The 12,643-nt window shown below is 40.4% G+C and overlaps 1 protein-coding gene across 1 annotated transcript; it reads right to left on the bottom strand.

The window, feature by feature from the left end:
• Positions 1-220: 220 nt before the first annotated feature.
• Positions 221-3,747, bottom strand: LOC135529453 (caveolin-2-like). The gene is made up of 3 exons (XM_064958182.1): positions 3,532-3,747; positions 744-931; positions 221-371 (listed from the first exon to the last, which is right to left on the bottom strand). The coding sequence occupies exons 1-3, from the start codon at positions 3,745-3,747 to the stop codon at positions 221-223; spliced, it is 555 nt and encodes a 184-aa protein (XP_064814254.1).
• Positions 3,748-12,643: the final 8,896 nt, after the last annotated feature.

The following is a 12,643-nucleotide window of genomic DNA, read 5'->3' on the forward strand; positions in this document are numbered from 1 at the left end:
GTCTAATTCACGTAACTTCCTTTCACATATTTACTAAAAAATGACAAGTTCTACTTTTTTCAATTTGTTCTTTGCAGAGTAGAAGGCAGCAACATTATTTTTCTTAGAGATTGAGACATGATTGCAAACAACCAGTTCATATGTAGTGTGCATCAACCCAACCCAGCCCACTCCATCCACACTCCCTCCACACTCCCATAGAAGGTGGCAGAGCCCAACATCAGTCCCTGGCCAGTCGGACATTGATGCTACTGCAGCACTTCCCCATACTCTTAAAGAAGGGAGCGATGGCGATGTCCAACACACTGCCCCACACAGTCTGAACCCAGTGCATGTTGATCAGGAAGAGCTGAATAAAGGGCATGATCAGCCTGGAAACAGACAAACAGACAAAGAGTGAGCATAAACAGGCTAGGTCAATGTCACTTTAAGATAATTTAGGGCTATATTCAATCTGTAAAGCTGAATACAGATTCCACGATAGAAATGTAAAGGTAATTTCCGATTGAGCCGACATATTGTATGCAGTGTTTACCATGAATGCAGTATCTGCTAAAGTGGCAACATTGCACTTTAAATTTAAATCTCGCTGTAAAGCTGAACATCCACAATACGGATTGAATAGAGCCCTTATACTATACACCATGCATTGAAACCCCAAGTACATCGTTCAACTCCATCAAGCACTAACTGAAAACATTGAGTAGATCACGTCAAAGGAGTTCAAAGGTGAGAGGACCCACCAGATATGTAGGCAGCTGAAGACAGCGAAGAGGATCCCTGCTACCAGAGAGACGGGCACAGCCAGGAGGAGGGAGATGAGCCGGTAGCACCAGAGACGGGACACCTCAAATAGGGCGTGGCTCCACAGCCACACCTTATCGAAGCTCCGCACCGAGGGGGGCTCTGCTATCACGTCCTCAAAGGTCACCTCAGGAGACACAGAGTCTACAGTCAGTCTGGGCACGGCCTGGTGGAAGCTCTCTTTAGCATGGGGCTTTAGTGAAGGTCTATGTATAGGTATGGTCAGAAAAAGGAGGTTCTCCATAAAAACTGTATTTACTCACCAATAACATTCAGAACTTGGATGTAGGGGAACCATAGAACCATTGTAGCACTTACTGAAGTAACCACATTACAATGAGACTTAAGGCTCTATTCAATCTGTATCACTGAAGTTCAGCATTACTGTGTGATTCAAATTTAAAGTCCACGTTCCCATTTTAGCAGAGACGGCATTCACAGTAAACGCTGCATATGTCAGCTCAATCGGCAATTACCTTTACATTTCTATTGCCCAATCTGTAACACTTCAGCGATACAGGAGTACTGATCTTTGAGATGACATACAAGGCACTGTTCTAACTGTGGCCACACAAGGTCAGCATCGCTCAACACACTGCTTTCCAACATCAGATTCCACTTCGTTGGATGGCAGATCTCCCTTCATATTGCCTCCAGATGTATGTCCAGTGTTCCATTAAAGATGTGGGAATTAAGATAAACGAGTGCTCATCTCAATAAAATCCTAGGCAGTTAATCCATACCACTGCACAATGTATACATTATACAGACATTACATAACAAGTCGACCATTAACGGCTCATGGTGTACACAGCACTATGTATGCGACCAAAATCTTTCCAAATTAGTTCCTATCTCAACTATAACATTTCCAGAGTATGTCAGAACATCATTATGTGATTGTTTCCATAGTGTCTCTCTTACTTTGTCCCTGTGTTTAAACCTCCCCTTCCGTTATCTGGAGTCAACAGACAGAGGATGTGTGGTACTGTATGTGGAGTATGTGCAAACACATGTAGTGCTTTTATCTCCCACAGAGTACAATTTGTCTAAACCTCCACTTTACATTGGCTTGCGAAAGTATTCACCTCCTTGGCATTTTTCCTATTTTGTTGCCTTACAACCTGTAATGAAAATAGATTTTTTGAGAGGATTGTATCATTTGATTTACACAACATGTCTAACACTTTGAGGATGAAAAATATTTTTCATTGTGAAACAAACAAGAAATCAGACAAAAACACAGAAAACTTGAGCGTGCATAACTCTCCCAAAGTCAATACTTTGTAGAGCCACCTTTTGCAGCAATTACAGCTGCAAGTATATTGGGGTATGTCTCTATAAGCTTGGCACATCTAGCCACTGGGATCTTTGCCCATTCTTCAAGGCAAAACTGCTCCAGCTCCTTCAATTTGGATGGGTTCCGCTGGTGTACAGCAATCTTTAAGTCATACCACAGATTCTCAATTGGATTGAGGTCTGAGCTTTGACTAGGCCATTCCAAGACATTTAAATGTTTCCCCTTAAACCACTCTAGTGTTGCTTTAGCAGTATGCTTAGGGTCATTGTACTGCTGGAAGGTGAACCTCCGTCCCAGTCTCAAATCTCTGGGAGACTGAAACAGGTTTCCCTCAAGAATTTCCCTGTATTCAGCGCCATCCATCAATCCTTCTATTCCAACCAGTTTTCCCAGTCCCTAACGGTGAAAAACATCCCCACAGCAAGATTGATGCTGCCACCACCATGCTTCACTGTGTGAATGTTATTCTCAGGGTGATGGGAGATGTTGGGTTTGCGCCAGACATAGCGTTTTCCTTGATGGACAAAAAGCAAAATTTTAGTCTCATCTGACCAGAGTACCTTCTTCCATATGTTTGGGGAGTCTCCCACATGCCTTTTGGCAAATACCAAACGTGTTTGCTTATTTTATTCTTTAAGCAATGACTTTTTTTCTGGCCACTCTTTCATAAAGCCCAGCTCTGTGGAGTGTGTGGCTTAACGTGGTCCTATGGACAGATACTCTAATCTCTGCTGTGGAGCTTTTCAGCTCGTTTAGGGTTATCATTTGTCTCTTTGTTGCCTCTCTGATTGAAGCCCTTCTTGCCTGGTCCATGAGTTTTGGTGGGCGGCCCTCTCTTGGCAGGTTTGTTGTGGTGCCATATTCTTTAACATTTTTTATAATGGAGTAAATGGTGCTCAAGGGGATGATCAAAGTTGTAGATATTTTTTATAACCCAACCCTGATCTGTACTTCTCCACAACTTTGTCCTTGGGCTTCATGGTGCCGCTAGCTTGGTGGTGCCCCTTGCTGAGCGGTGTTGCAGACTCTGGGGCCTTTCAGAACAGCTGTATATATACTGAGATTATGTGACACTTAGATTGCACACAGGTGGACTGTATTTAACTAATTATGTGACTTCTGAAGGTAATTGGTTGCACCAGATCTTATTTAGGGGCTACATAGCAAAGGGGGTGAATACATATGCACGTCCCACTTTTCCATTTATTTACTTTTTTACTTTTTTGAACCAAGTATTTTTTTTAAATTTCACTTCACCAATTTGGACTATTTTGTGTATGTCCATTACATGAAATCCAGATAAAAATCCATTTAAATTACAGGTTTTAATGCAACAAAATAGGAAAAAATGCCAAAGGGGATGAATACTTTTGTAAGGCACTGTACCTCACTGTTTACCGGGCTGTGCTGCTGTGTATGTCAGTTACCTTTAGATACTTGTTGACTCCCCTTGGGTCCCTGTTCTTGACCAGAGACCTGATGTCACTGTGGGTGGAGTCCTCCTCCTGAGCTGGTTCCTCTGCCTCTACCTCCACTACTTCCTCTAGTAGTCCCTCTGTAGTGTGTCTGCCTGGAGGGATCCCCTGCTCCTCTATGTCCTCCAGGTCTAGCCTGGTCTCAGCTGGTGTACGCCCCGTGGTCATGGTGTGTGTGCCTCAGTGGCATGCACCCTCACTGGGCTGGGAGAGCGGATGAAAGGGGGTCGACCACCATAGACCAATCCCACTCCTCTCGCCTCAGCAGCCCAGTCACTGGCACCTCGGTGGGACATAGTGGATGGGTGACTGCATCAGTGCATACTCCCTCAGTGTGGAATGCCCAAATTGGCTTTCACAGGCCCATAACTTATGACATTCTACAGCTAATTTGACCTGTGTGATAACTTTCCTAAACAAGGAGCTGTTCACCACATTGTAAAATTTGCGAAAGATATACCAAAAATATCTGAGGCATACGTGTTGATATGAGTGAGTCCATTGACAGCACTGCGCTAATCACAATGCTGCTTTGACCTGTAAATCATTACAAAATACAAAATACATGGTGAGACAATGATGTCTTAAGGGCATAAACAAATCAGTCAATTAATTGGTTCAATATATCCACACCTAATAGATCCACACCCAGCAGGTTTCATATGAATGTGCTGTTATTGTGTTGTCAGTGGCAGATGTCTTGCCGTGGATGTAATCTGCATCACCTGGTTGAACAGCACAGGAGACAGAGCTGACGCAGTTTGTCCATCAGTCTGCAGCTAGACATGGAGCGCCAGCAAGCTACCTGTTCAGAGCCTTGTGATAGAGCTGTTGTATGGCTCCATAGCGCTCTCTGTTGGCCAAGACTTTGTACTCCGTTTTTTCTATTTAGAGGCCTATGAAACATGATTGCCAAAAATGCAAGCTGACAGGGTGAATTATAATTTATGCACATCAATATTTGTTTAACTGTATGACTACCAATTGCTAGTTACTGTAAAGACTGCTCAAAGAGCAGCTAAATATACAGACAACAATAATCATCAAACAAGCTTTGACTTGATGATTTAGTGTACTGAATGGAGTTTCTCCCCCTGGTATTGATGGGTGGATCGGTTTTACAGCAGCCATTCTGGAGGAGGGTATTGCGACTGGATGTGATGATTGATGTCTGGGGAAACCATGGTGATGGAGTGCACCAGGCAGCTTGGTGGGTAAGTAGCACAGGCAGAGGCTTTGCTTTCAGTGCCTGCTATTTCTCTCTGCGGCAGAGAAAAATGATGTAGCCGAACTCAATCCGTCGTGGCTTGGTTTATCTGTCATATTATTTAATCAAATCATGTGTTTAGCATGATAGAAACATTGAATTACTATTAACCAAGCAGGCAGCCCTTTGTGGCCCACACCTTTGCCAGACACTACTTCATATTATCTATGTACTGTAGATCATCAAAGAGAGGGGCTGTGGGTAAGTACCAACAGGGCTAAATAGACAACTGTCTGAATTCTCTCTGAGCACATTTTCCCCTACCAGCTCTGGATTCCCAGGGAGCTTTAAGGGGAAAATCTGTTTTCTCCGACCTTTGGACCCATTAGCAGATCGTCTGTGTGTGTGTGTGTGTGTGTCTGTGTGATTTCCCCCTTGTCCCTGATCCCCTCAGTGATTGCACCCAATAGATGTAACAAACCAGACAGAGCAAATTATTTCCACGCTCTGATTCGTTCATGGACACTATTCCCCTCCTTCCACCCACTGTTTGGCCATAATTATATCAACAGACACATAGAAGTGTGCATCAAAAGAAAGAGGTGTTTGTGTGTGTTTGTGTGCGGGTGCGTGCATGCGTGATGGTGTTTGTACAAGTCCGTCTGTCCATGCATCAGTCTGTGATTCTACGTCTAATGACCTGTTGACAGTTGTTTTCTACATGCCGCCTCCCGACTCAGGCCTGATTGGCTAGCGATCAACTCTAACAGAACCACTCTGAGGTCAAACCCCCTCCTCCCTGTGACCCCTCCATGGGGTTATGGATTAATACCCTTGGACCTTATAGAGACCCACATGAAAAAATACTATAGTATACTATGGTATAAATACTATAGCATTCACTGTAGTGGTTTTTCCGCAGACTTTACCGTAGTATACTGTTGTATTTACAGTTAACTATAGTATAAATACTGTAGTAAAAGAAAACTGTAGTATATACTATAGTAATTAATGTAGTGTTTTTGCAGACTGTAATGTTTTTGCAGACATTACTGTAGTATTTACTATTGTGTTTTTATTGTATTATCTTTGACCTAGAAGTGGAGACTTTCTCCTTGGAGAAATAATGAAAGAGCACATTTTCCTTAACTTGTACGTAGGTAGTACGGTTGCCTAAACAGATAGTTCAGCACTTCTGCTCTTTTCTATAACTTGTATGGAAAACAATATGGTCTTTACATGGCATGTAGGTTTCTCACAAATTTGGATATGGGGGAGGGGAATGTGCAGGATCTATGCAAATTAAATACTGTCGTATTTATTATAGTAAAAAAAGTGTTGTGTTTTGGATATTTACTATAGTATTCTACACTATACGACAATATTCTATAGTATGCACTACACTTGATCGACGGATACTACAGTGTGTAGTATAGTATTATACAGTATACTACAGTTTACTACATACAGTAAGTACTGTAGTATTTTATAGTGAACTTTAATTTGGGGACATTAATTTGTCCCCAAATTAATATAATTGGTTCAGAGTTTGTCTTGATATTTTAACCTGCGTGTCGTGATTGCTTTTGGTGTCCATAAATGTATGCACGATGGCGCATGCGCGCAGCCGGTTTGGTTTCCGTGCTAGCCGAATGAATACATTTAAACTCAGATATTCACAATTCCTGACATTTAATCCTAGTAAAAAGTCCCTGTCTTATGTCAGTTAGGATCACCACTTTATTTTAAGATTGTGAAATGTCAGAATAATAGTACACAGAAGGATTTATTTCAGCTCTTATTTATTTCATCACATTCCCAGTGGGTCAGAAGTTTACATACACTCAATTAGTATTTGGTAGCATTGCCTTCAAATTGTTTAACTTGGGTCAAATGTTTCGGTTAGCCTTCTACAAGCATCCCGCAATAAGTTGGGTGAATTTTGGCCCATTCCTCCTGACAGAGCTGGTGTAACTGAGTCAGGTTTGTAGGCCTCCTTGCTCGCACACACTTTTTCAGTTCTGTCTATAGGATTGAGGTCAGGGCTTAGTGATTTCCACTTCAATACCTTGACTTTGTTGTCCTTAAGCCTGAAGCCATTTTGCCACAACTTTGGAAGTATACTTGGGGTCATAGTCCATTTGGAAGACCCATTTGCGACCAAGTTTTAACTTCCTGAGATGTTGCTTCAATATATCCACATACTTTTCCTGCCTCAGTCCTTCCTGCACCCCACAACATGATGCTGCCACCCCCGTGCTTCACGTTTGGATGGTGTTCTTCAGCATGCAAGCCTCACCCTTTTTCCTCCGAACGTAATGATGGTCATTATGGCCTAAAAGTTCTATTTTTGTTTCATCAGACCAGAGGACATTTCTCCAAAAAGTATGATCTTTGTTCCCATGTGCAGTTGCAAACCGTAGTCTGGCTTTTTTTATGGCGGTTTTGGAGCTGTGGCTTCTTCCTTGCTGAGCGACCTTTTAGGTTATCTCGATATAGGACTCGTTTTTCTGTGGATATAGATACTTCTGTACCTGTTTCCTCCAGCATCTTCACAAGGTCCTTTGCTTTTGTTCTGGGGTTGATTTGTACTTTTTGCACAAAAGTACATTTATCTCTAGGAGACAAAAGGCGTCTCCTTCCTGAGCGGTATGACAGCTGCGTGGTCCCATGGTGTTTATACTTGCGTACTATTATTGTTTGTACAGATGAACATGCTACCTTCAGGCGCTTGGAAATTGCTCCCAAGGATGAACCAAACTTGTGGAGATCTGGCTGATTTCTTTTGATTTTCCAATGATGTCTAGCAAAGAGGCACTGAGTTTGAAGGTAGGTCTTGAAATACATCCACAGGTACACCTCCAATTGACTCGTATTGTCAATTAGCCTGTCAGAAGCTTCTAAAGCCATGACATTGTTTCTGGAATTTTTCGAGCTGTTTAGAGGCACAGTCAACTTCGTGTTTGTAAACTTCTGACCCACTGGAATTGTGATACAGTGAATTATAAGTGAAATAATCTGTCTGCAAACAATTGTTGGAAAAATTACTAATGTCATGCACAAAGTAGATGTCCAAAATTACTTGCCAAAGTTATAGTTTGTTAAGAAGAAATTTGTGGAGTAGTTGAAAATTAGTTTTAATGACTCCAACCTAAGTGTATGTGAATTTCCAACTCCAACTGTACATATGTTAGCCGAGTGAAAATACTTGTGTGAGTGTGTTTGATGATCTTCCGCCCTGTTCTTCCTAATACATCTACTGGTCATTCATACAACCCATGTTACATGATAATAAGCTAATTCTCCCGTTCTATGGCGATGCCAGACAACATGCTGTTTTTCATTATTTGGGAACAAACTGCCCTGAGTCTTCCCTTGTTTGTGATAGCCCCAATCCAGATAGGGAGCTGTCATAAAATGACACTGTGTCATCACTCCCAGACCGTTAATATCACTCGGTAATGATTTTCCATTGGACATTCACTATTTCTCTCTCACTGGAACTGTCACTATAGTGGTCCACATCTTCAGGTATAGGTTAAATCGCCTTCTGAGTCTTATCCTGGCCTGTTTTTCCACTCTATTTGGATGGTAATAAGGCTCTGTCTGTCTGTCTGTCTGTCTGTCTGTCTGTCTGTCTGTCTGTCTGTCTGTCTGTCTGTCTGTCTGTCTGTCTGTCTGTCTGTCTGTCGCTTTAGGCTGTGGAGCTGATTCATACTTAGGAACAGGCTTTGCAGGTGTGGTTCCATTGCACACACTGAATACGTTTAATTCAACTGCTGAAAACCCTCCTACTTGCTGGGCAACAGAATATCTCCTGGAGTTTTCATTCAACTGGGTTTTCATTTAAAAAGTTCCCTTTAAATACGTGTACCTTTAATTCAAATTTTCTCGACAGACTCATTAGATTAAATCGAGAGAACGGGTTCATAATATTAGGGATCAATTAAATAAAGCCATCTAAATAAATGCATATTCGTCTCTTTTTCAACACCAATTGGTAGATTTAAAAATACTCTGATCTTGTAGATTATTTAGGGTTAAAAAACAGGTAAGAGAGACTTTACACACAAAATAAATTGATGAATCCAAAATACAGTTATAAGTTGCTATATTTAATTGTTTAATCCGTTAAATATTGGAAGGTGAGAAAAATGTAAATCAGGGGTTGAACAATTGTCAAATCTACCCTAATACTCACTAATCATTGAACTGTGATGACAACGCCCAGTCCTCTTGACAACAGCAGTCACCGCGTTCCATGATGTTTCAAAAATGTCTCAAATTATTGCACAACTTGTAATATGTTAGCCTAATATGATCCCCTATTGATAGTGATCCTCGGGAGACCAACCACGTGAACGTGACAGAGGAAAGAAAGGTACACTAATAATGTAATGGGAATTATGCAAAATTGAAGGAAATTAAAAACGAAATTGACAGTTATAAATGTATGTGGGCATTACTGACGGTGGCTTCCGAAAGTGGCTAAAATTTAACACAATTCAAATTGTACTTTTTTTAACAGAAGCCTATAGTTTGAGTCTCCAAATTTCATCTCTGCAAGTTATAAGGACATACAATTTAAAATCTGCATAAAGGCACAGAATTTCATACTTCACTATGGCAAAAGGGCATACATTTCTGTTATGTTGATATGCTTTCAGTTTGATGAAATATGACTGGTTTCACATTTGTCTCCAATGATCATGATGTAAAATAGATCTAAAACTATTTTCATTTTTATTTACAATCGCAAAAAAAATTAAGCAGATGTTTTTCCACTTGGAACCGACCGGCTGTTCGACCTTATTGATGGTTTCCTCGTCCTTAAAAGTGGTTGAATTATTAGGGAATGAAGTCAAAGTCAGAATATGCATATCCGTAAACACACCTCTGCCACACTTCCATTTCTGTGATCTCCAACCAAAACAAATAGCTGGCTGGCACAACCTTTTCCCCATGCTTAAGTTCAAGGTCAGAATACTGTATGTGTAAAGAGAAAAATGCATAAAAAAGGAATTAAGTTCCATTTCCTCACACCTAACTCGGTTCTGAATTCCTCCCTATATGAAGAGCATGCTCCTCTCTCTCTCCCTCTGCTCTCCCAATCTGGATCTGAAGCCAAGCATCAGCACTGCAGCAGAGGACCTTCTTGCTATGTGTTCCTGCCTCACTGCATTTCCATGGTGACAAGATATGGCTGGGGGGCAGTATTGAGTAGCTTGGATGAATAAGGTGCCCAGAGTAAACTGCCTGCTACTCAGGCCCAGAAGATAAGATATGCATATTATTAGTATATTTGGATAGAAACCACTTTTAAGTTTCCAAAACGGTTTGAATGATGTCTGTGAGTATAACAGAACTCATATGGCAGGCAAAAACCTGAGAATAAATCCAACCAGGAAGTGGGAAATCTGAGGTTTGTCGTTTTTCAACTCATTGCCTATTGAATATACCGTGTCTATGGGGTCATATTGCACTTCCAAAGGCTTCCACTAGATTTCAACAATTTTTAGAACCTTGTTTCAGGCATCTACTGTGAAGGAGGAGGGAATGAGAGCTCTTTCAATCATTCCTTTCTAAAGACAAAGGAATTCTCCGGTTGAAACATTATTGAAGATTTATGTTAAAAACATCCTAAAGATTGATTCTATACATCGTTTGACATGTTTATGTGAAATGTAATGGTATATTTTGACTTTTTGTTTGACCTGCACGTAATGAATTTGGATTTGAAGGCGTGAACAAAAAGGAGGTATTTGGACATAAATTATGGACTTTATCGAACAAAACAAACATTTATTGTGGATCTGGGATTACTGGGAGTGCATTCTGATGAAGATCATCAAAGGTAATTGAATATTTATAACGCTATATCTGACTTTTACTGACTCCACATTATGACGGATATCTGTATGGCTTGTTTTGTGTCAGAGCGCCGTACTCAGATAATTGCATGGTGTGCTTTTTCGGTAAAGTTTAAAAAAAAATCTGACACAGCGGTTGCATTAAGGAGAAGTTTATCTAAAGTTCCATGCATAACACTTGTATTTTCATCAACATTTATGATGAGTATTTCTGTAAATTGATATGGCTCTCTGCAAAATCACCGCATGTTTTGGAAGCAAAACATTACTGAACGTAAACGCGCCAATGTAAACTGAGATTTTTGGATATAAATATGAACTTTATCGAACAAAACATACATGTATTGTGTAACATGAAGTCCTATGAGTGTCATCTGATGAAGATCATCAAAGGTTAGTGATTCATTTTATCTCTATTTCTGCTTTTTGTGACTCCTCTCTTTGGCTGGAAAAATGACTGTGTTTTTCTGTGACTAGGTACTGACATAACATAATCGATTGGTGTGGTTTCGCCGTAAAGCCTTTTTGAAATCGGACACTGTGGTGGGATTAACAACAAGTTTATCTTTAAAATTGTATAAAATACTTGTATGTTTGAGGAATTTTAATTATGAGATTTCTGTTGTTTGAATTTGGCACCCTGCACTTTCACTGACTGTTATCATATCGAGCCACAACAATTAAGGCTATATCAGTATCCCTTTTTGATGAACCTGTCTAGGACACAGGTTCCGCTAACGCAACCCCCCCCCCCCCCCCCAACATTCCACTGAAAAGGCAGCGTGGGAAGTACAAAAATATTTTTTAGAAATATTCAACTTTCGCACATTAACATGTCCAATAAAGGAAATGAAAGATAAAAATCTTGTTAATCTACCAATCGTGTCCGATTTTTAAAATGTTTTACAGCGAAAACACAACATATATTTATGTTAGATCACCACCAAATCCAAATATACAGACAGCCATTTTTCCCAGCCAAAGATAGAGTCACAAAAGCAGAAAAGCAGAATTAGAGATAAAATTAATCACTAACCTTTGATAATCTTCATCAGATGACACTCATATGACATCATGTTACACAATACATTTATGTTTTGTTCGATAATATGCATATTTATATCCACAAATCTCGGTTTACATTGGTGCCATGTTCAGAAATGCCTCCAAAATATCCGGAGTAATTATAGTCAGTTAACAGAAATACTCATCATAAACTTTGACGAAAGATACATGTTTTACATATAATTAAAGATACACTGGTTCTTAATGCAACCGCTTTGTCAGATTTTTTAAAAACGTTACAAAAAAAGCATACCATGCAATAATCAGAGACGGCGCTCAGACGTAAATATATTTCTCCTCCATGTTGGAGTCAACAGAAATACGAAATTACATCATAAATATTCCCTTACCTTTGATGATCTTTCATCAGAATGCAGTGCAAGGAATCCTAGTTCTGTAATAAATGGTTGTTTTGTTCAATAATGTCCATTACTAGTGTCCAATTAGCTACTTTTGCTAGCACGTTTAGCTCACGTGTCCAAAAGCTGGCGCCGGTCCAGGCGAACTCGGACAAAAACTTCAAAAAGCTATATTCCACGTCGAATAGAGGTAGAGAATCAATCTTCAGGATGTTATTATCATATATATCCAATAACGTTCCAATCGGAGCATTCGTTTTTGTCTACAGAGTAATGGAACGCAAGGCGATATAATAAGTACTGTGCGTAACCAGGAACTGGCATTCTGCCAGACCAGTGACTCAAATAGCTCCCATCCGGCCCCACATCAGTCTAGAGGCTTCATTCCACGTTCTACTGACTGTTGACATCTAGTGGAAGGCGTGGGAAGTGCGAACAGATCCATATCTTATTTGGATGTGAATAGGCAATGAGTTGAAAATCAACCAGCCCCAGAATTTCCACTTCCCGTTTGGAAGTTTGCCTGCCCTATGAGTTCTGTTAAACTCACAGACATAATTCAA

The sequence above is a fragment of the Oncorhynchus masou genome, chromosome 5 (genome assembly GCF_036934945.1).
Source record: "Oncorhynchus masou masou isolate Uvic2021 chromosome 5, UVic_Omas_1.1, whole genome shotgun sequence".
Classification (NCBI taxonomy): domain Eukaryota; kingdom Metazoa; phylum Chordata; class Actinopteri; order Salmoniformes; family Salmonidae; genus Oncorhynchus; species Oncorhynchus masou.

What these genes read in the sequence shown, in the direction of transcription:
- LOC135529453 (XM_064958182.1), bottom strand. Translation starts at nt 3,747, where the DNA reads ATGACCACGGGGCGTACACCAGCTGAGACCAGGCTAGACCTGGAGGAC. An exon ending in GAGTCAACAAGTATCTAAAG is followed by an intron (nt 932 to 3,531) that starts GTAACTGACATA and finishes GTGTCTCCTGAG; the next exon opens with GTGACCTTTGAGGACGTGAT. An exon ending in TTCAGCTGCCTACATATCTG is followed by an intron (nt 372 to 743) that starts GTGGGTCCTCTC and finishes GTCTGTTTCCAG; the next exon opens with GCTGATCATGCCCTTTATTC.